Source organism: Cherax quadricarinatus, unplaced genomic scaffold, assembly GCF_038502225.1.
Source record: "Cherax quadricarinatus isolate ZL_2023a unplaced genomic scaffold, ASM3850222v1 Contig2058, whole genome shotgun sequence".
Classification (NCBI taxonomy): domain Eukaryota; kingdom Metazoa; phylum Arthropoda; class Malacostraca; order Decapoda; family Parastacidae; genus Cherax; species Cherax quadricarinatus.
Genome location: NW_027197084.1, coordinates 44,722 through 69,420, shown reverse-complemented (window position 1 = coordinate 69,420; position 24,699 = coordinate 44,722). Strand labels below are relative to the sequence as shown.

Here is a 24,699-nt window from a genome sequence, read left to right as displayed (position 1 = left end):
ATGCTTGGAAGACAGCCAATGTGTTAAAAAAAATTCTTATTAAAAGTTCCAGAATATAATTAATATAGACTTTATTTGCAGATTCTCATTTTCTCGGACCCGTGGTGATGTCCGACTGGAGGCTTGTATTCGACGAGGTCATGAATTAACAGCAAATGTTCTGCAGTTATCAGAAGTTCTTCATTCTCTCAGACTTAAACTTCATATTGCTAAGTATGACTATAATTTTTTATATATACAATCTCCATGGGGAAGTGGAAAAGAATTCTTCCTCCTTAAGCCATGCGTGTCATAAGAGGCGACTAAAATGCCAGGACCAGGGGGCAAGTAACCCCTTCTCCTGTATGTGTTACTAAAGTTAAAAAGAGAAACTTTTGTTTTTCTTTTTGGGCCACCCTGCTTTGGTGGGATATGGCTGGTTTGTTGAAAGAAGAAGCTGATCCTCATATTTACACAAATGATGTAAATAGCAAGTATGATAGATGTTCAACTACAGCATTCTGAAGCTATTTATTGTTTATCCCCAGTCAGGTCACTTTAAGATGTTGGCATTTTTATTAAAAAAAATCTGTGCCATTTTCATACCTAAGTGTCTCTATACAGTGATTTGAAACTTACAGTAACACTATTTATAATAGGAGAGGGGTGGGATTAAATTATGGGGATTCAAATACAAAATGGGAATTGACAGTTACTTTTTGCTGATGATACTGTGCTTATGGGAGATTCTAAAGAAAAGTTGCAAAGGTTAGTGGATGAGATTGAGAGGGTGTGTTTCTGGAGTTTATCTGGAGAGAGTTCCGGGGGTCAACGCCCCCGCGGCCCGGTCTGTGACCAGGCCTCCTTAGGTCAGTGTCCCAGGATGCGACCCACACCAGTCGACTAACACTCAGGTACCCATTTTACTGATGGGGAACATAGACAACAGGTGGAAAGAAACACGTCCAATGTTTCTACTCTGGCTGGGAATCGAACCCAGGCCCTCATCGTGTGAAGCAAGAGCGTTAACCACCAGGCCACCAGACCAGTAAAGGTAGAAAGTTGAAAGTGAACATAGATAAGAGTAAAATGATGCAGGTATCATATTGGAGGGAGGGAGTATGGAAGAGGTGAACGTTTTCAGATATTTGGGAGTTGATTTATCAGGTGAGTGGTGCATTGAGGTATCTGTGGAGACAAAAAACGCTATCCGTGAAGGCAAAGAAGGGAATGGGTGTGAAGCATGGATTGTAAATGCAGCAGTGAGAAGGTGGCTGGAGGCAGTGGAGATGTCCAGTCTAAGCTCAGTGTGTGGTGTAAATATTATGCAGAGAATTCATAGTGTAGAAATTAGGAGGTGTGGAGTTACTAAAAGTATTAGTCAGAGGGCTGAAGAGGGGTTGTTGAGGTGGTTTGGTCATTTAGAGAGAATGGAACAAAGTAGAATGACTTGGAAAGTGTATAAATTTGTAGGGGAAGGAAGGAGTGGTAGGGGTCATCCTCAAAAAGGTTGGAGGGGGTAAAGGAGGTTTTGTGGGCACGGGGCTTATACTTCCAGTAAGCGTGTTAGGAGTGAATGGAGACAAAAGGTTTTTGGAACCTGACGAGCTGTTGGAGTGTGAGCAAATTAATATTTAGTGAAGGTATTCAGGGAAACCAGTTAGCCCGACTTGAGTCTTCGAAATGGGAAATGCAATGCCTGCACTTTATAGGAGGGGTTTGGGATATTGGCTGTTTGGAGGGATGTCTAAACTGTCATATCTGAGTGCCTCTGCAAAGGCAGTGATTATATGTGAGTGATGGTAAAAGTGTTGAATGATGATGAAAGTTTTTTTTTTCTTTTTGTGGCACCCTGCCTCGGTGGGAAATGGCCAACGTGTTAAAAAAAAAAACTTAGATAAATAATCAGTTACAATTATTGACTGAGGAAATATAGCTACAATTTTGTGTTGACTGTGGAAATAAAAGAAGCATCAGTAAAGATTTTTTTTTTTTTTAATATTTTCATAGTTTTATAACCTGTTTTTACTTTTTTTCTTTATATGCATTTTTGGAAGTAAAGCTTCCCTTCCTAATTTAAAGTTGATGTACAGTAGACCCTTATATTACACTGTAGTTATGTTTCTGAAAATGCCGTGTTAGATAAATCAGTGTTATATAAACTGAAGAACTTATGGGAAAAATAGGGTTACATTGCACGGACCCCCCCCCCCCCCCAAAAAAAAAAAAAAAGCCAAACAGCTTTTTTTAAGACATCCAGATCTTACAAAAATAACAATGATAATGTTGTTTTTGCTGCTTAAGACTACAAATGCAACAGAAATATTATTATTTACCTTAAATTGTGGTTGCTGATGTATGTCAGTGATTGTGAAGAGAGTGAAGATGTATGGTGTGGCTGTACTGGTCTGAGGTGGATGGTTGTTGATTGTCAGCAGAAGTGGATGGTTGAGGTTCTGGTACTAAAGTTGATGGTTGTATTGGAGTGTGCATAAATTCTGTAATGAATCTCTGGCTTCTTTTACCCTGCGATACATCATACAGCTGACAGTGAGGCATCATCAACTGCTCTAGACCCCATTTCCAAGCACTGCTTCTACATTTTTCAGGTTCCTCTTCAATGAAAAATTCTTCTAGTTTAGCAGCAATGTGGAACTGTTCACATAAGTGCTGCAATGCTAACAGTTTTTCTTGAGGTTCTTCATTATCTGTTATCTGGCTCTTTTGTATCTGTGCATTGAGCTCTGGCAACATTTCCTCTGGACTCCTGTCTTCATCATCATCATCTTCTAAGAGCTCATTCACATCTTCCTTCATATCTTCAGAGCCATCACCTGGTAATCTTGCTAGTTGAACAATTTCCTGAACCTGACTCTCAAGCAAAAGAAAGCCAATGAACCAGTGCCCCAATCAACATTTAATGTTGATTGAGGCACTTCATTCCATGCACTTTTAGCATAGCTGATAGCATCTGCAATGTTAAATTTATTCCAGAAGCTTGGTACTGCCAGATTGGAGTCAGGGTCCATCTAAAATTTTTTCCCTTCCCACAAACCAATCCATGTTAAGTTAATTTTCAGAAGTGTTGTATAAAATTATGCTGCAATTTTTCAATAGTGTAATAACCAAAACATGCCAAATAAATCCATGTAATATGAGGGTCTGCTGTGTTTAATTTTAAGTTGATGTTTTTCTTGTTACAGGGAAGCAGATCATCCAAAGTTTGTCATGTGGCACAAGAAGTGGGATGAGAAGGAAGAAAATAGTGACCAAACCAAGGTATCATCTGAAATAGCTCAGGCAGATGCTGTGGCTCCTCTTCAAAAATTAATGAACATAGTTGAACATGATGCTTCCGATCTTACTCCACCACTTACTAACCCACTGATAACAGATCCCAGCCTTATGACTGAAGGCATTGACAATTCAAGTGCACCTGATTCAGCAAGCGCCAGTTCTCCATTGGAGCAAAGTATCAATGCTAGCCCCTCAGAAGTCTGGGATGTGACTGAACAAATTATCAATGGGGAACAATTTTCTGCCCAAACAGATAATCATAAATCAGATAGTGCGAATTTACTTCAGAACGACTCTGCTGATGCTTACTTGCAGCAAATTAAAGAGGAAAAGAATGTGGTAGATGATGTCAAGGAAAACAAAAGTTCATGTGAGATTACTCTTCTGCCAGAGATGTCTGATATTCAGAAACATGCAACACCAGATCATACATTAAGTGAAGAGGCTCCATTAAGCAGTAAAACAGATATTGTTTCTGGGACTAATGATGCACAGCAGTCATGTTCTGCTACCAAACACCAAGTTTTATCCAAAGTTCTCAGTGATAGTTCTGATAAGGAAAGTATAATGCAGACAGAGACAAATATAAAATTGATGAAAGAGAACAGCAAAATCAGTGATTTCCAGGCAGAAAGTTTAGATGCATCAACCACTGATGTAGAGGCAGAAGATCTCACTGAAAACAAGACAACTTTACAGACTAACTTAAAATTAGCAGAATTAGAGCATGAAAATGACACTGATTCTAAATCAACAAGAAAATCTGATGATTTAGAGGGTGACACAAAAACTGAAGACACCAAGAGTACTGATGAACACACCATTGTAGACATAGCAAAAGCACCATTGAATGAAGGGCAGTGTGCTGGAGAGCCTGAAGAAATTGATCTAAAGCCAGCATTACTTGAACATGTAGAGCTAGAAAAAAATTATCCTATTAATATATCAGTTGATGACAGTGCCCACCCAGAAGGCTGTGCTTGTGAGGAAGTGAAATCTAATATCAAAGTGGACTGCAAAGAGGTTACTGTCAGAGAAAAAGACCCGGATGATTCAAATCTTTCCTTAACAGATAAAGCTAAGGTGAATATTGGCTCTGAGGGTGATGAAATAGAGACAACTCAGAAAGAAGGAATCCTTGCAACAAATCAGTGTGGAAGTAAAGAAGAGATAAAAACAGCTAAAAATGAGAAGAATAATGAAGCAAATACATTAGAAGAAAAAAATGAAAAATGTACAGAAAGAAGTGAAATGGACACTAATAGTAGTGGAACTGAAATAAAGTCTTCTAGTACAGAGAAGGAGACTGAGGAAGATGTTCATGTTGTAATTAAATCAGAGACAACAAACGAAAATAATTTACTTAAAAATACAGTCAATGAAGATGATTCTGGTGAAAAGGAAGACAAAAATTATCTTGAAGTTAAGAGTGATTCTCCAAAATATCTTTGCAAATCAGATGAGAATAAAGACTGTAAAAATGCTGAGAATGAAAGTATAAATGAAGCTAATACTACTTGCATTAAAGAGGAGGAGGAGGAGGAAAATACTGAAAGGAAGGAGCAGACTCAAGAGAAAATGCTAGAAGTGCAGGAACTAGATAATACAAAACAAAAAGACAACCCGTCAAAAGATCTTGAAGGCATGGAGCTTCCTCAGCCAGCAGTTATGAGTACATCAGACATGCCTCAGTGTGTTGATGTAGAAGGTAATGAAGACACAATGGATGATGATGACACTCAGCTAGATGATGATGGTGATCTTGCTCTTGACCTTGGTGGCCTAGGTGCAGCAGGGGAGGGAAGTATGCCTGGTGGTAATGACCTTGCAGCACTACTTTCCTCACAAACTGAACTTGAGCATCTGGTAACACAGGCTAGCTCAGCTCTTGCACCTCATGTGCCAACACAGTCAGGTATGTTAGTATCTATTGACATTATTGGAGTATAACACATGCAAATCAGGGTTAACAGATTTATGCTTTACAGTCTGTTTTTTTTAAGAACTTGATTTTTCTTTTTTTTTTTTTTTTTTTTTCAACAAGTCGGCAGTCTCCCACCGAGGCATGGTGACCCAAAAAAGAAAGAAAATCCCCAAAAAGAAAATACTTTCATCATCATTCAACACTTTCACCACACTCGCACATTATCACTGTTTTTGCAGAGGTGCTCAGAATACAACAGTTTAGAAGCATACACATATAAAGATACACAACATATCCCTCCAAACTGCCAATATCCCAAACCCCTCCTTTAAAGTGCAGGCATTGTACTTCCCATTTCCAGGACTCAAGTCCAACTATATGAAAATAACCGGTTTCCCTGAATCCCTTCACTAAATATTACCCTGCTCACACTCCAACAGATCGTCAGGTCCCAAGTACCATTCGTCTCCATTCACTCCTATCTAACACGCTCATGCACGCTTGCTGGAAGTCCAAGCCCCTTGCCCACAAAACCTCCTTTACCCCCTCTCTCCAACCCTTTCGAGGACGACCCCCTACCCCGCCTTCCTTCCCCTATAGATTTATATGCTTTCCATGTCATTCTACTTTGATCCATTCTCTCTAAATGACCAAACCACCTCAACAACCCCTCTTCTGCCCTCTGACTAATACTTTTATTAACTCCACACCTTTTCCTAGTTTCCACACTCCGAATTTTCTGCATAATATTTACACCACACATTGCCCTTAAACAGGACATCTCCACTGCCTCCAACCGTCTCCTCGCTGCTGCATTTACCACCCAAGCTTCACACCCATATAAGAGTGTTGGTACTACTATACTTTCATACATTCCCTTCTTTGCCTCCATAGATAACGTTTTTTGACTCCACATATACCTCAACGCACCACTCACCTTTTTTCCCTCATCAATTCTATGATTAACCTCATCCTTCAAAAATCATCCGCCGACACGTCAACTCCCAAGTATCTGAAAACATTCACTTCTTCCATACTCCTCCTCCCCAATTTGATATCAAATTTTTCTTTATCTAAATCATTTGACACCCTCATCACCTTACTCTTTTCTATGTTCACTTTCAACTTTCTACCTTTACACACATTCCCAAACTCATCCACTAACCTTTGCAATTTTTCTTTAGAATCTCCCATAAGCACAGTATCATCAGCAAAAAGTAACTGTGTCAATTCCCATTTTGAATTTGATTCCCCAAAATTTAATCCCACCCCTCTCCCGAACACCCTAGCATTTACTTTCTTTACAACCCCATCTATAAATATATTAAACAACCATGGTGACATTACACATCCCTGTCTAAGACCTACTTTTACCGGGAAGTAGTCTCCCTCTCTTCTACACACCCTAACCTGAGCCTCACTATCCTCATAAAAACTCTTTACAGCATTTAATAACTTACCACCTATTCCATATACTTGCAACATCTGCCACATTGCTCCTCTATCCACTCTATCATATGCCTTTTCTAAATCCATAAATGCAATAAAAACTTCCCTACCTTTATCTAAATACTGTTCACATATATGCTTCAGTGTAAACACTTGATCTACACATCCCCTACCCACTCTGAAACCTCCTTGCTCATCCGCAATCCTACATTCTGTCTTACCTCTAATTCTTTCAATTATAACCCTACCGTACACTTTTCCTGGTATACTCAGTAAACTTATTCCTCTATAGTTTTTACAGTCTCTTTTGTCCCCTTTCCCTTTATATAAAGGGACTATACATGCTCTCCGCCAATCCCTAGGTACCTTCCCCTCTTTCATACATTTATTAAACAAAAGTACCAACCACTCCAACACTATATCCCCCCCGGCTTTTAACATTTCTGTTATGATCCCATCAGTTCCAGCTGCTTTACCCCCTCTCATTCTACGTAATGCCTCACGTACCTCCCGCACACTTACATTCTGCTCTTCTTCACTCCTAAAAGATGGTATACCTCCCTGACCAGTGCATGAAATTACTGCCTCTGTTTCTTCCTTAACATTTAAAAGTTCCTCAAAATATTCTCGCCATCTACCTAATACCTCCATCTCCCCATCTACTAACTCCCCTACTCTGTTTTTAACTGACAAATCCATACTTTCCCTAGGCTTTCTTAACTTGTTTAACTCACTCCAAAATTTTTTCTTATTTTCATTAAAATTTCTTGACAGTGCCTCTCCCACTCTATCATCTGCTCTCCTTTTGCACTCTCTCACCACTCTCTTTACCTTTCTTTTACTCTCCATATACTCTGCTCTTCTTATAACACTTCTGCTTAATATGTGGCAATTTTATTTTCAGGTAGTCATTAGATACTTGTGTTGTAAAATTATTTGCAGCTTGCTGCAGCTTGGAAATAGTGTAGTGAAAAATATAAATACAGTGGACCCCCGCATAACGATTTTAATCCGTGCAAGAGGGGTAATTGTTATGCGAAATAATCGGTATGTGAATGAATTTTCCCCATAAGAAATAATGGAAATAAAATTAATCCGTGCAAGACACCCAAAAGTATGAAAAAAAAAATTTTTTACCACATGAAATGTTAATTTTAATACACACAAACTGAAAAAGGCATGCACACTTACATGACACTTACTTTTATTGAAGATCTGGTGATGATTGATGGGATGGGAGGAGGGGAGAGAGAGTGTTAGTGTTTAGAAGGGGAATCCCCTTCCATTAAGACTTGAGGTGTCAAGTCCTTTTCTGGGGTTACTTCCCTTCTTCTTTTAATGCCACTAGGACCAGCTTCAGAGTCACTGGACTTCTTTCGCACAACATATCTGTCCATAGTGGCCTGTACCTCTCGTTCCTTTATGACTTCCCTAAAGTGTTTCACAACATTGTCAGTGTACAGGTTGCCAACACGGCTTGCAATAGCTGTGTGAGGGTGATTTTCATCCATGAAGGTTTGCACTTCAAGCCACTTTGCACAGATTTCTTTAATCTTTGTAGTAGGCAACTTCTTCAATTTCTCTCTCCCCTCCTCTGAACCAGTTTCCTCAGGTCTGGCCTCTTGCTCTTGAAGTTGATCTATCAGCTCATCAGTGGTTAGTTCTTCATTGTCCTCCTCCACCAACTCTTCCACATCCTCCCCACTAACCTCCAACCCCAAGGACTTTCCCAATGCCACAATGGATTCCTCAAGTGGCATAATCCTCTCAGGGTTAGCCTCAAACCCTTCAAAATCCCTTTTGTCTACACATTCTGGCCACAGTTTCTTCCAAGCAGAGTTCAAGGTCTTCTTAGTCACTCCCTCCCAAGCCTTACCTATAAGGTTTACACAATTGAGGATATTAAAGTGCTCTCTCCAAAACTCTCTTAGAGTCAGTTGAGTTTCTGAGGTCACTACAAAGCACCTTTCAAACAGAGCTTTTGTGTACAGTTTTTTGAAGTTTGCAATAACCTGCTGGTCCATGGGCTGCAGGAGAGGAGTGGTATTAGGAGGCAAAAACTTCACCTTAATGAAGCTCATGTCCCCATAAAGTCGCTCTGCCACGTCTGTAGGATGACCAGGGGCATTGTCTAACACCAGGAGGCACTTAAGTTCTAATTTCTTTTCAGTTAGGTAATCTTTCACATTGGGGGCAAATGCATGGTGTAACCAGTTATAGAAAAAGTCCCTAGTGACCAATGCCTTACTGTTTGCCCTCCACAGCACACACAAATTATCCTTGAGGACATTCTTTTGCCTGAACGCTCTGGGAGTTTCAGAGTGATACACTAATAAAGGCTTAACTTTGCAATCACCACTAGCATTGGCACACATCAACAAAGTAAGCCTGTCTTTCATAGGCTTATGTCCTGGGAGTGCCTTTTCCTCCTGAGTAATGTAGGTCCTGCTTGGCATTTTCTTCCAAAACAGGCCTGTTTCATCACAATTAAACACTTGTTCAGGTTTCAGTCCTTCACTGTCTATGTACTCCTTGAATTCCTGCACATATTTTTCAGCCGCTTTGTGGTCCGAACTGGCAGCCTCACCATGCCTTATCACACTATGGATGCCACTACGCTTCTTAAATCTCTCAAACCAACCTTTGCTGGCCTTAAATTCACTCACATCATCACTAGTTGCAGGCATTTTTTTAATTAAATCCTCATGCAACTTCCTAGCCTTTTCACATATGATCGCTTGAGAGACGCTATCTCCTGCTAGCTGTTTTTCATTTATCCACACCAATAAGAGTCTCTCAACATCTTCCATCACTTGCGATCTTTGTTTCGAAAACACAGTTAAACCTTTGGCAAGAACAGCTTCCTTGATTGTCTTTCTGGTGCCCACAATAGTAGCGATGGTTGATTGGGGTTTCTTGTACAACTTGACCAGGTCGGCGATACGCACTCCACTTTCATACTTATCAATGATCTCTTTCTTCATTTCTATTGGAATTCTCACCCTTATTGGTGTACGGTTGGCACTAGAAGCTTTCTTGGGGCCCATGGTCACTTATTTTCCAGAAACAGCACCGAAAACACTGTAATAATACGAAATATTCCGATTGTATGCTTGGATGTTACCGCGGAGGCTGGCTGGTAAACAATGGCACGGGCGGCACATGTGAGGCTGGCTGAGGGCGCACATTGGACGCGTCTCGGACGAAAATCGGTGAGCGGGTTTTTAATCGGTATGCGCGGCAAAATTTTTGCGATTAAAGCAAGCGGTATGCGGATTAATCGCTATGTGATGCCATCGTTATGCGGGGGTCCACTGTATAAAGAATTGATTTTCCTAAATTATAATAATTATATATAATTTGACATATTTATTGTCTCTTAATAGATAGTAATTTGAGAGATAAAATCTTTTGTAGTTTATTTAGAAAATATAATTCTTAATAGGTAGTAGGTTAGTAGACAGCAACCACCCAGGGAGGTACTACCAAGATTTCAGGTGCGTCTTGCTATTTCTACTTACACGCAGGTCACACTACACCTGCATGTACAAGCATATGTATACACACCTCTCTGGGTTTTCTTCTATTTTCTTACTAGTTGTTGTTCTTGTTTATTTTCTCATATCTCCATGGGGAAGTGGAATAGAATTCTTCCTCCGTAACCCATGCGTGTCGTAAGAGGTGACTAAAATGCTTGGAGCAAGGGGTTAGTAACCCCTTCTCCTGTATACATTACTAAAGTTAAAAAGAGAAACTTTTGTTTTTTCTTTTTGGGCCACCTTGCCTCAGTGGGATACGGCCAGTTTGTTGAAAAAAAAGATAATTCTTAATATATGAACATCTATGCATGTGCTTGTAAGTAGATGATGGACTACCTTACAGACAATGAATTTTAAAGATATCAAATTAATGTAATAATAATAAAATACAGTAGGACCGTACTTAAAACAACAAATCAGGAATGCTGTTTTGCAGAGTCCTTGCATATTTATATTTTTTCCAGATGCTTCTCATAACAGTAAATACTATAGTCATGATGATGTCCTAGTTGAGCAAAGTTAAGATGTCTAGCTATTCAGAAGTAAATGTGCTCTCATTTGAATATATGCTATCTTTCTCACAAACATTTCCAAATTGTTGAATGTTTGATTATGGTGCTGTGAAATGCAGCTTCCCTTCATACCAAGTGTTTAGCATTTGATCTTCCTGAACAGCACATATCTTATTTTCTTTTATATAATTCATTTTCACTACTACTAAACACAGACTTGTGTAGCTCTACATAATTATACAGTGGAACCTCAAAAATCGAACTGCTCCCAACACAACCAATTATGTAAGTGTATTTTTGTAAGTTCTTTTATAAGTGTATTTTTGAGGGTCTGAAATGGACTAATCTAATTTACATTATTCCTGATGGGAATAAATTCATTCGGTAAAGGCAGTGGAACAGCCTTCTGGACCGAAGAAAGTTCGATATTCGAGGTTCCACTGTACCAGTGTTCAAATTATTCATTCTACATTCTCGAATCATATCCACATACAGCTTATTTGTCATCTGTATTTTCTGAAACATTATCATAGATTCTTGCCTAGCCTTCTCATTTCCATTATCAGTAGCAATTGTCTTGGGTTGCCATGGTTAATCTACATTGCCAAAGGGAGTGGTAAAATCTAAGATATATTGGTAGACAAAGATAAATTATTAAAGAGAGATGCTGGGACAGCATGACTGAGGCATGGCTAGTTGCAGAAAGTAAGGTTAAGTTGGTTCTCCCAACATCATATTACCATACCATAAATTCTTGCCTATTTCTACTATGGTGCTAAATTTCGAACTGAATGAATGTTTTATGGGAACACAGTGAGTTTGTTACTGGATGTAATTTTTAGGGCTCTGATTTGTGAAAAAAAAAATTTCAACAAGTCGGCCATCTCCCACCACGGCAGGGTGACCCAAAAAGAAAGAAAATCCCCCAAAAGAAAATACTATCATCATCATTCAACACTTTCACCTCACTTATACATAATCACTGTCTTTGCAGAGGCACTCAGATATGACAGTTTAGAAGTCCCTCCAAACTGTCAATATGTAAAGTGCAGGCATACTTCCCATTTCCAGGACTCGAGTCTGGCTAAATCTATAATAACCGGTTTCCCTGAATCCCTTCACTAAATATTACCCTGTTCACACTCCAACAGCTGATCAAGTCCCAAAAACCATTTGTTTCCATTTACTCCTATGTAACACGCTCACACACATTTGCTGGAAGTCCAAGCCCCTCGCCCACGAAACCTCCTTTAACCTCCCCCCCCCCCTCCAACCTTTTCAAGGGCGACCCCTACCCATCCTTCCTTTCCCTACAGATTTATATGCTCTTCAAGTCATTCTACTTTGATCCATTCTTTCTAAATGACCAAACCATTTCAACAACCCCTCTTCAGCCCTCTGACTAATACTTTTAGTAACATATTTTCTTTTAAGTCGTTATCTATTTTTTGTGTGAAAGTATAGTTATGTGATAACAGATTCAAGAGTTAATAATACAATAGTGCATGTATCCTATGGCTGATTTCAAGAGTTGGTATACTCTCACAATGAGTACAAGCAAACAGTGGGAGTTGTTGCTGGTGCCCTCAATGTTAATAGCTTGAGCACACATCCTCCAGATACTTTTTTTTTTGGAGGACAGAAGAACCAGAGGGACATGATAGCAATATACTTCATACTAAGGGGAATTGATAAGGTAGAAAGGGATAAGCTGCTTGAGAAGTGAGAAACAGAAACTTGAGGATGCAATTGAAAGTTAAAGGCACAGACGAACCACAGGGATGTTAGAAAGTATTTCTTCGGTCTTAGAGTGGTCAGAAAGTCAAATGATATTAGTGAAGAATTAATGTAGGCAAGCTCCATAATGTGTTTTAAGAGCAGATATGATAGGGCCCATGACAGTAAGAGAAAGTTAATATGAATAATGGCAAAGTAAGAAGCAGGGCCAGAATCTAAGGATCAGTCCCTGCAACTACAAATAGTTAAGTACAAGTAGGTAAATACAGCAGTAAATAGCAGTACATTATAAAAGAGCTTTTAAAGCTTTCCTAATGCAGTTTCTTAGTCATGACTATTCTCATGTGCAGCAAGGGTGAGATTAGATCACATTTTATATTTAAAGATAATAATAGAATTTTTTTTTCCAGTAAGTGTTCCCATAATTCCTGAAGCAGAAAGGATTGAGCCTGTCAACTGTAAGTTAAATCTCCTAGAACATGTACAAATTGTCCAGACCAACATTACCAAGCGCTTTGACCAGATTGAAAAACAGCTTGAAGGTATTGTTGTCTTAGTTATCCCTTAGCATTTATGCCAGTAATAATTTAAATTTAATGTATATAGAAAAAAAACCTAGAGGTTGCCTTTTTTAAACAGCATTGAAAATTGGTACCTTTTTGTATATTATGTTTAGTTGACTTCAAATTGTATCACTACTTACAGGTTTGGTTTTTATAGTCAACTTTTATCCTCCCTTAATTTTTTTTGTCATTGTATTTACTGTATAAACTTTTAAGACACTAGAGTGACGTATGGATAATCTTTTACAGTAATTTTTAAATGTTTACAGTACTTGAAGCCGAAATGGGCTTGTGTGCAGATACTGTGGATGATGACTGTGAGGAAGACGGTGAAGAACGTGACCCAGCCACCCTTCAAGCTCGAGCTCTTATAAAACTCATTCTTAATGATGTCAATGTTGTGAAGAAGATTGCAGAATTCACTCATTAAACTTGGCTGTTTATAAATTATCTGATATTATCGTCATACCCTTCAGCCCAAAAGAAATTATGAAATTGCCTTACAAAATTTCTGCACCTTCACAGAACACATATCATGCTTTGACTTTTAAAATAAACCTTCAGAATTTTTATCCAAATACTGTTTCAGACTTATATATTTTAGTTTAGTAGTGTTACTTCATTGTAGCAAAAATAACTGTGACTAACTATAGCAAAATTAGAGTTAAAAAGCTGCTATAATTGTGTCCTAGTAAAGTGAAATAAAAATTTTTATTTCTCACACAAACTGGCCTGTTATTCAGTCAGAACGTTCATTCTGTGAAAGAGACATTTATGATATAGTATTAACTGTACTGAAGGACATTGTTGAATACATTGTGAAATGTGAATATAATGTGAAGCATTAATGAACATGATGTGAAATGAAACCATGCTGGGGAATATTGCTGAATACATTGTGAAGTATGAAACTATTCTGTGAAGTGTTGATTAACACATTGTACTTTATAATACTACTAAGCACAATGTGAACTGTTAAACTATAGTGCTACACTGCTGAGTACATTAAATGTTGAACTATAGTGCTATATTGCTGAGAACATTAAGTGTTAAACTATACTGCTACAGTGCTGAGTATGTTAAGTGTTAATTCATACTGTGTAACACTGGTGTGTGCTAAGTGTGAAATTAATGTATATTGTGGAACATGTTTTAAAGTGTGACCAGACAACAAGTATATGTAGTGAGAAAAGTGAAGAAATACTTGACACAGAAATACAGTTAACACAGTGAGATATATATTTACTTATATGCAACAGTGTTACTGTATCTGAAAACAGGTTTTGTGATTCATTGTTCGAAGTGTATCATTGTATATATTTACAGACTGATACTTGGTTGAAATAAGATTGGAAAAAATGCTATATTAATTTGGGATATGAATTGTAACCATGTATGAAATAAATGCTGAAGAAGGCAAGACTTTTACCTGGTATTATTCATGTACATCATACAAACAAAATGAGAAAGAATTATGCAAATTAAAGAAATATCAATGAAAGTTAGGCTATTATCTTTTTTGATCATTTATCACAGAGCATGTCATCCTTATTTCAGATACCTCCTTCATTGGCCTGAAATGCTTACTGTGTCCACCCTCCTTTGACAGTCTCAACCTATATGCAGATTGAGTTTTGAATAAACTCAATCTTAACATTGTTCTCCCCATAAACATTATGAAGTTCAAAACAAAATTGTAAAGATATCTTTTTTTTATAAACCCCTTCTCCTGTACAAATTACTAAATTTAATAAGAAAACCTTTCGTTTTTCTTTTTGGGCCACCCTACCTTGGTGGGATACAGCCGGTTTGTTGAAAAAAAAAATTATATTGCTAACAAAGTTTAATATAATCAATAACATAAATATTATACTGTACATGTTATGTATGTGCTGCATATCATAATGGCTTGGGGAAGCTAAATTACTATATGTGCTGTTAAAATTAATGGCGTAAAACAATATTGAAAAATTATGTGATTTACAAGTCACAGAATGGGTGGAGCACAAACCCATGGCTGACAAGTCATGAAACTCACAGATCAGTGTGCTAATCTATTATTTGCAATCATGTTATAGTGATTTCATTAGTATAAGATTTACAAAATGTATACTTATAGTTTCCTCAAGTAAATTATTAGCACTGGAATTTGTGTTGATGTCTGTGGCATGCCTTTTTGGGTATTCTGGTCATCTAGAAAATTCTAGTCATAATAACTTTAAACAAAAAATTACTTTGTAAATATTTGAGAGGTTATTAATTTAATTAAAATACTAATTACAAATAGTATTGTGTATAAGACTGATTGCAGAGGAGCCTTTATTGGTACAATGTTTCACTGTACCAAACTGTATCAATAAAGACTCCTCTGCAATCAGTGTCTTACTTTCCGTACTGTTGACTCTTCACCATTTCCATGTAATTCTAATTGCAAGTTTAATGGACTGTTTATTATATTGCAGGAGAGCATATAGAAAATTTGAATATATGTGATAACAATATTGCGCATTTAAAATGCACAAAGTGTACATATATTGTTACCTACTCTGCATTTGTAAAATATTGATTGAAATGTATTTATTTAGTTTTAGGAGGAATAATAATAGGTCAAAAGCAGTTTAGTAATTATGTACTCAGTATCTCTTATATACCAATTATAGTTTCTTAAGGTTCTAGTTATTATTCTTAACATAAGATAATTTGGAGGAAAATAAATATTCTTCCATACTGTCCAGTCATTCATTGTACATTGTTTTTTTTCTTTCTGAAGCTGGCAAAGAAAATTCATAAAGATATATGTAGGAGAGCTATTCTGTTATTAACCTTTCTCATTTCATCTTTGTGCTGTAAATTTTTGCACTACAGAGTTGTTATGAATATTCAGAACATTTGATAGCTAGATTAATTTTTGCACATTAATTAAATCTCAGTTACTTCTTACTGCAGAAATAAAAAATAGTAAAGTTAAATAACGGATGCTTCAAAATTAATATTTTAGTACTTTCTGGTACATAAGAATTTTGAAGTACAGTAAACCTCTCATTTATGGACTGATAGATGGGAGGGAGTGCATGATATTACCAGTTGTCTACAACTTCCATATTATGATTAATTTTTCATGATCAAATGGTTGTCTTCTGAACTAGTGGACTTGGTCCACTAATACAGCAGACAACCGAATACAAAGAATATGGGGATTGTAACCTGTGGTACTGCAGTACAGTACTGTACTCTTAATACAATACTATACTGTATAGTTTTATAGCACAGTACATAATTTACACTAGGTGGGTGAATGAGAGACAGTAGGTGAGTGAATGAGAGTGTAGGTGGGTGAATGAGAGGGAAGGTGGGTAAATAAGGGATGTGAGAGTAGGTGCATAAATGAGGGATGTGAGAGTAGGTGGATGAATGTGAGGGTAGATGGGTGAATGAGAGGGATGTGAAGATAGGTGGGTGAATGTGAGAGGGTAGGCTGTATCCCACTGAGGCAGGGTGACCTAAAAAGAAAAACGAAAGTGTTTCTTTTTAAATTTAGTAATTTATACAGGAGAAGAGATAAACAAGTTAAAAAAGCCTAGGGAACGAATGGATTTGTCAGTTAAAAACAGAGTAGGGGAGTTAGTAGATGGGGAGCTGGAGGGATTGGGTAGATGGCAAGAATATTTTGAGGAACTTTTGAATGTCGATGAAGAAAGAGAGGCAGTAATTTCATGCACTGGCCAGGGAGGTATAACATTTTTAGGAGTGAAGAAGAGCAGGATGTGAGTGTGGGGAAGGTGTGCGAGGCATTACATAGAATGAAAGGTGATAAGGCAGCCTGAACTGATGGGATCTTGACAGAAATGTTAAAAGCAGGTGGAGATATAGTGTTGGAGTGGTTGGTATTTTTGCTTAATAAATGGTTGTTTAATATATTTATAGATGGGGTTGTAAAAGAAGTAAATGCTAGGGTGTTTGGGAGAGGGGTGGGATTAAATTATGGGGAATCAAATATAAAATGGGAATTAACACAGTTGCTTTTTGCTGATGATACTGTGCTTATGGGAGATTCTAAAGAAAAATTGCAAATGTTAGTGGATGAGTTTGGGAGTGTGTGTAAAGGTAGAAAGCTGAAAGTGAACATAGAAAAGAGTAAGGTGATGATGGTATCAAATGATTTAGATAAAGAAAACTTGGATGTCAAATTGGGGAGGAGTAGTATGGAAGAAGTGAATGTTTTCAGATACTTTGGAGTTGATGTGTCAGTGGATGGATTTATGAAGGATGAGGTTAATCATAGAACTGATGAGGGAAAAAAAGTGAGTGGTGCATTGAGGTATATGTGCAGACAAAAAATGTTATCTATGGAGGCAAAGAAGGGAATGTATGAAAGTATAGTAGTACCAACACTTATTGGGTGTGAAACTTGGGTTGTGAATGCAGCAGCGAGGAGGCGATTGGATGCAGTAGAGACATCCTGTCTAAGGGCAATGTGTGGTGTAAATATTATGCAGAAAATTCGGAGTGTGGAAATTAGGAGAAGATTTGGAGTTAATAAAAGTATTAGTCAGAGGGCTGAAGAGGGGTTGTTGAGGTGGTTTGTTCATTTAGAGAGAGTGGATCAAAGTAGAATGGCATGGAGAGCGTATAAATCTGTAGGAGAAGGAAGGCAGGGTAGGGGTCATCCTCGAGAAGGTTGGAAGGAAGGGGTAAGGGAAGCTTTGTGGGCAAGGGGCTTGGACTTCCAACAGGCGTGCATGAGCGTGTTTGATAGGAGTGAATGGAGACGAATGGTATTTGGGACCTGACGATCTGTTGGGGTGTGAGCAGGGTAATATTTAGTGAAGGGATTCAGGGAAACTGGTTATTTTTATATAGCTGGACTTGAGTCCTGGTAATGGGAAGTACAATGCCTGCACTCTAAAGGAGGGGTTCGGGATAGCAGTTTGGAGGGATATGTTGTGTATCTTTATATGTATATGCTTCTAAGCTGTTGTGTTCTGAGCACCTCTGCAAAAACAGTGATTATGTGTGAGTGAGGTGAAAGTGTTGAATGATGATGAAAGTATTTTCTTTTTGGGGATTTTCTTTCTTTTTGAGTCATCCTGCCTTGTTGGGAGACGGCCGACTTGTTAAAAAAAAAATGTATGAAAGAGGGGAAGGTACCTAGGGATTGGCAGAGAGCATGTATAAGTCCTTTATATAAATTGAAGGGGGACAAAAGAGCTTGTAAAAATTATAGGGGAATAAGTTTACTGAGTATACCAGGTAAAGAGTATGGTAGGGTTATTATTGGAAGAATTAGAGGAAAGACAGAGAGCATGATTGCAGATGAGCAAGGAGGCTTTAGAATGGGTAGGAGATGTGTAGATCAGGTGTTTACATTGAAGCATATATGTGAACAGTATTTAGATAAAGGTAGGGAAGTTTTCTTTGTATTTATGGATTTAGAAAAGGCATATATAGACTGGATAGGGAAGCAATGTGGCAGATGTTGCAAGTGTATGGAGTAGGTAGTAACTTACTAAATGCTGTAAAGAGTTTTTATGAGGATAGGCTCATGTTAGGGTGTGCAGGAGAGAGGGCAATTACTTCCCACTAAAAATAGGTCTTAGACAGGGATGTGTAATGTCACCGTGGTTGTTTAACGTATATATAGATGGGGTTGTAAAAGAAGTAAATGCTAACGCATTGGGGAGAGGGGTGGGATTAAATTATATGGAATCAAATACAAAATCTGAGTTCACACAGTTCCTTTTTGCTGATGATGCTGTGCTTTTGGGAGATTCTAAAGAAAAGTTGCAATGGTTAGTTGACAATTTTGGGTGGGTGTGTAAAGGTAGAAATTTGAAAGTGAATATAGATAAGAGTAAGGTGATAAGGGTATCAAATGATTTAGATAAAGAGAAATTGGATATCACATTGGAGGGAGGGAGTATGGAAGCAGTGAATGTTCCCAGATATTTGGGAGTTGACTTGTCAGTGGATGAGTTTATGAAGGATGAGGTAAACCATAGAACTGATGAAAAAAAGTGAGTGGTGCATTGAGGTAACTGTGGAGACAAAAAACATTATCCATCTAGGCAAAGAAGGGAATGTACGAAAGTATAGTGGCACAAACACACTTATATGGGTGTGAAGCTTGGGTTGTAAATGCTGCAGCATATTGTTCACTTACATGCTTCAATGTAAACACTTTGTCTACACATCCCCTACCCATACTAAAGCCTTGTTCATCTGCAATCCTACTCCATGTCTTTCCTCTATTTCTTTCAATAATAACCCTACCATACATTTTTCCTAATATACTCAGTAAGCTTATTCCCTTATAATTTTTAAACTGTTTTAACATTTCTGTCATGATCCCATCAGTTCCAGCTGCTTTACCCCCATTTGTTCTACCCAATGCCTCATGCACCTTCCCCACATTCACATCCAGCTCTTCTTCACTCCTAAAAGATGTTATACCTCCCCGGCCAGTGCATGAAATCACTGCCCCTCTTCATTTAACAGTTCCTCAAAGTATTCCCACCGTCTTCCCAATACCTCCAACTCCCCATCTACTACTTTATTGTGTTTTTAACTGTCAAACTCGTTTGTTCCCTAGGCTTTCTTAACCTATTTATCTAACTCCAAAACTTTTCTTATTCTAAGAAAAATTTGTTGACAGCACCTTTCCCACTCGATCATTTGCTCTGCTTTTGCACTCCCTCACTTCTCTTACTCTCCATATAGTACTCCACCCTTATATCACTTCTGCTTTGTAAAAAACTCTAATTAGCAAACTTCTCCCTTATCACACCCTTGACCTCATCATTCCACCAGTCACTCCTCTTTCCTTATGTACCCACCCTCCTATAGCCACAAACTTCTGCCTTGCATTCTAAAACTGCATCTTTAAAACTATCCCACCCTTCTTCAACCCCCACACTACCTAGACTGTCACTAACCCACCTGTCTCCCAATAGTTGCTTATACCTCAACCTAATTTCCTCCTCCCTTAGTTGATAAACTTTCACCTCTCTCACTTGCTGCTGCTATTTTTCTTTTTGCTCCATCTACTTTCTACTTGTGCTATATTATATCTTTTAAATACAGAAGATATATGTATTACTTATTACCAAAGCTCTCTCTATACACAGTTTGATTAAAGGCATCTCCATTTTCATATAACTATGGCACCCCAAACTTTCCTGCTACTCCCTCCACAACAGTTTTACCCTCTTAAGTACTTAGGTCCTCCATCACAAGTATTCTCTCACTTGGTTCAAAACTTCCCAGACACTCAGCATCTCTCAAAATTCTCTCTGTGTGAGTTTTCTTTTTTTTACACAGGGTTTTGACAAGGTTAGGTTAAGGATCCCTAGCTTTATTGACATGCTATTTACAAGTTTAAGGATTCTTAACTTTATTGACATGCTAAGAGCTGTTACCTACATCAGCTCATTTGAAAGCATTTTTATTGTTATGAAACATACAAGTAGGGAACAGGATGAAGTTGGAGTCATCTGTGGGCCAGCATTTTCATTTGATCAACTGACTATCTAGTTGACATCATAATGCTGTACAAATGTGTTCCATACTCGAGTCATCCTGGGGATAAATGATCTCAGATGAAGTGATGTTCTGGAGAAGGATACAGCAAGAGTGAAGTTGCTGCTTTCTGCCCATCTTGTGGTATAGAAGCTTGCTTGTCGCTGTCGTCATTATGGAGCCAAGTGTGGTCTTTGACATTGTTGGCCTTGTCTGTGTCTGTCTGTCTCTCTTTCTATTTTTTTACACAGGGTTTGACAAGGTTAGGTTAAGGATCCCTAGCTTTATTGACAAGCTATTTACAGGTTAAGGATTCCTAACTTTATTGATAAGCTAAGAGCTGTTACCTACATCAACTCATTTGAAAGCATTATTATTATGAGACATACAAGTAGGGAAAAGGATGAAGTAGGAGGGGACTTTTGCACCAGCCTTCGTTGGCTGTGGACGTCTCTCTCTCTCTCGCCTGTGTATCAGTGACAAATTTCCACTATTCTCTCTGGGACGCTTGTCCTCATCTATTCTGCCCGCCGGGCACTCCACAGGAGGGGCACCTGTTCATCGGCTTACTTAGCCAGCTCCATTTTTTCCGCTCTGCGGAAAATTCTTTAACGGTCGTTGGTGGGAAGCCAGTTACTGAACTAGGTGGGTGTTGGCATCCCTCTCTGCTGGGGCTTGGCAAGGGCATCCACCAGATCTAATTGGAAACTTCGTTTCTATCTCTTTTTACAAAGGAACTTTTGTTCCTTTTCTCTCATCGCCCAGCCTTGCCCAACAATTTTTCCTCGTACCATCGAGAAACCGGGCTTGATACGGCTTATGCTGTCAGTGGCCCTGATAAACCCAACAAACAAAGAAGATGAAGTTGGAGCCATCTGTGAGCCAGCATTTTCATTTGATCAACTGACTATCTCGTTGACATCATAATGCTATACAAATGTGTTCCAGACTCGAATCATCCTGGGGATAAATGATTCTCTCTTTTTCATTTCTCTCTCTCTCTCTCAATATTTTATTGCATGAAAACTTCATTTTTTATTCTGCTAGTGGCTTTCTTTTTGCCAAATATATTTTATTACATGTGTAATACACAAAAAAAATAAAGACTAAGACACTTATGCAACATATGGGAATCTTTATTCAGGAAACGTTTCACCACAGTGGCTTCATCAGTCCAATACAAAGCAGAAAGGTGCAAGGGGAGGAGTAGTTTGAGGTAATCAGTCCCTCAGCCTGGAGTCGATGTGATCAGTCCATCAGTCTTGTAGAATGTACAGCATAGGGCCGTAGACGTGGCTTATATACTGTAGTCAGGTGAGGGGAAGCAGGAGGAGGTGGGGTCATAGTGGTACCATCCACTACTGTAAGTAGGTCTTCATCCAAAGGTTGGACAAGTTTGAAGAATTCTTTGTATCAAGATCCCATGATGATGCAGTATCTGACATTCATCACAACGAAGACCTACTTCGACTAGTGGATGGTACCACTATGACCCCACCTCCTCCTGCTTCGCCTCACCTGACTACAGTATATAAGCCACGTCTACGGCCCTATGCTGTACATTCTACAAGACTGATGGACTGATCACATCGACTCCAGGTTGAGGGACTGATTACCTCAAACTACTCCTCCCCTTGCACCTTTCTGCTTTGTATTGGACTGATGAAGCCACTGTGTGTTAGGTAAGACACATATGCAACAGTTAGGTATCTTTATTATGAAACGTTTCGCCTACACAGTAGGCTTCTTCAGTCAAGTACAGAAAAGTTGATAGAAGCAGAAGATACTTGAAGACGATGTAATCAGTCCATCACCCTTAAAGTTTTGAGGTGGTCAGTCCCTCAGTCTGGAGAAGAGCAATGTTCCATAGTATGAAACAATATGGAGAAGAAGTGACAGGATGGAACTTTTTATAGCGCCAAGAGGTGAGACGTAGGCCACTAGGAGAGGTAAGAACTCAGATGTTGAGAGGTCAGGTCCCTCTCAAATCCAGCCCCTCTCACTAGTGGAAGTTGTCGAAGTTGATTGCAGGTCTGTACCAAGATACCCTTGTGTTGCAGTGTCTGACAGATTGAACATTAAAATGGTATAAAATACCGACAGGTTGTTAGGTAAGACACATATGCAACAGTTAGATATCTTTATTATGAAACGTTTCGCCTACACAGTAGGCTTCTTCAGTCAAGTACAGAAAAGTTGATAGAAGCAGAAGATACTTGAAGACGATGTAATCAGTCCATCACCCTTAAAGTTTTGAGGTGGTCAGTCCCTCAGTCTGGAGAAGAGCATTGTTCCATAGTATGAAACAATATGGAGAAGAAGTGACAGGATGGAACTTTTTATAGCGCCAAGAGGTGAGACGTAGGCCACTAGGAGAGGTAAGAACTCAGATGTTGAGAGGTCAGGTCCCTCTCAAATCCAGCCCCTCTCACTAGTGGAAGTTGTCGAAGTTGATTGCAGGTCTGTACCAAGATACCCTTGTGTTGCAGTGTCTGACAGATTGAACATTAAAATGGTATAAAATACCGACAGGTTGTTAGGTAAGACACATATGCAACAGTTAGGTATCTATTATGCTCTTCTCCAGACTGAGGGACTGACCACCTCAAAACTTTAAGGGTGATGGACTGATTACATCGTCTTCAAGTATCTTCTGCTTCTATCAACTTTTCTGTACTTGACTGAAGAAGCCTACTGTGTAGGCGAAACGTTTCATAATAAAGATACCTAACTGTTGCATATGTGTCTTACCTAACAACCTGTCGGTATTTTATACCATTTTAATGTTCAAGCCACTGTGTGGCGAAACGTTTCCTAAATAAAGATTCCCATATGTTGCATAAGTGTCTTAATCTTCAACTTGTCTGTTTTCAAAAACATTTATCACAAAGTTGCTTATTGTTTGTTTATCATTTAATTAGTTGGGCGGCATGCATCAGCTTCTAGGCCGCATAAAATCTGTTGTTGTTGACTCAGGGAGAAATGTGTAAGTAAGTAAGTAAGTTTATTCAGGTATACACAAATACAGTTACATAGAATTATCATACATAGCAGCATATGTGTAGAGAACCTGGGATAACCCAAAAAAGTCAGATAGTGACTTATTTCCATTGGGATCCTTTTACCTTATTATTATAATATAAAGGTTATAATATTTTCTTATTATTCTACAATGAAGATAACATCTTATTATCATACTAAAAAGACTATCTACTACACCAAGGTCATTAAGGCTATCTACAATGCGAGGGTCATTACTAGGAATAAGGTAAAATTTACACGTATGTTAGCTAAAAATAGAAAATCATTCCCATCCCTTTCTGTAGCTACATTCATCAGACACCTTTTGGCACTCTTCTTGAACTGGTTCATACTATGACTGGCTTTGACATGTGCGGGTAGTCTGTTCCATTTCTTTATTGCTGTACAATAAAAGGTGTTTGAAGCCTGGCCACTGACTGTGGCTACTACAAATTTGTGCTCTCTCCCCCTAGTACTATGATTGCTTTGGTTCCCAACCTTGACAAAATTGACAGCAAGATATTCTGGACACTGTTCGTGAGCAATTTTATAAACATGATTTAGCTTCAGTTGTTTTACTCTGTCTTCAACATTCAGCATATCCAACTGCTGTAATTCATCCTGGCCTACATGTTCTCTTGGTCCCAGCCCCAGGATGAATCTTACGATTTTGTTCTGGGTGATTTGCAGTCTATCAGTTTTTTTGTCAAGGCAGAGTACCAAGAAGAGGAAGCGTAATCCATATGGCATTGTATAAGGGCCCAGTGGCCTGGTGGCTAAAGCTCCCGCTTCACACACGGAGGGCCCGGGTTCGATTCCCGGCGGGTGGAAACATTTCGACGAGTGTCCTTACACCTGTTGTCCTGTTCACCTAGCAGCAAATAGGTACCTGGGTGTTAGTCGACTGGTGTGGGTCGCATCCTGGGGGACAAGATTAAGGACCCCAATGGAAATAAGTTAGACAGTCCTCGATGACGCATTGACTTTCTTGGGTTATCCTGGGTGGCTAACCCTCCGGGGATTAAAAATCCGAACGAAATCTTATCTTATCTTATCTTAGGGTCCTGCGAGCCTCAGTAGGTAGACACTGTGCTTGTCTATACAGGAACTTCAGTCTGGCATTCGCTTTCTTTATTACACTGTTCCCCATCAATGTGTTGGCC

General features: G+C 38.7%; 1 protein-coding gene across 1 annotated transcript; it reads left to right on the top strand.

Moving 5' to 3' along the window:
• Window positions 1–81: 81 nt before the first annotated feature.
• On the top strand, window positions 82–15,806 carry LOC138851778 (protein starmaker-like; the record flags this gene model as incomplete). The annotated part of the gene is made up of 4 exons (XM_070081246.1): window positions 82–213; window positions 3,183–5,191; window positions 12,848–12,979; window positions 13,270–15,806. Coding segments are annotated over 4 exons (2,434 nt in total), but the record flags the coding sequence as incomplete, so codon positions are not given.
• Between the last annotated feature and the right edge of the window lie 8,893 nt (window positions 15,807–24,699).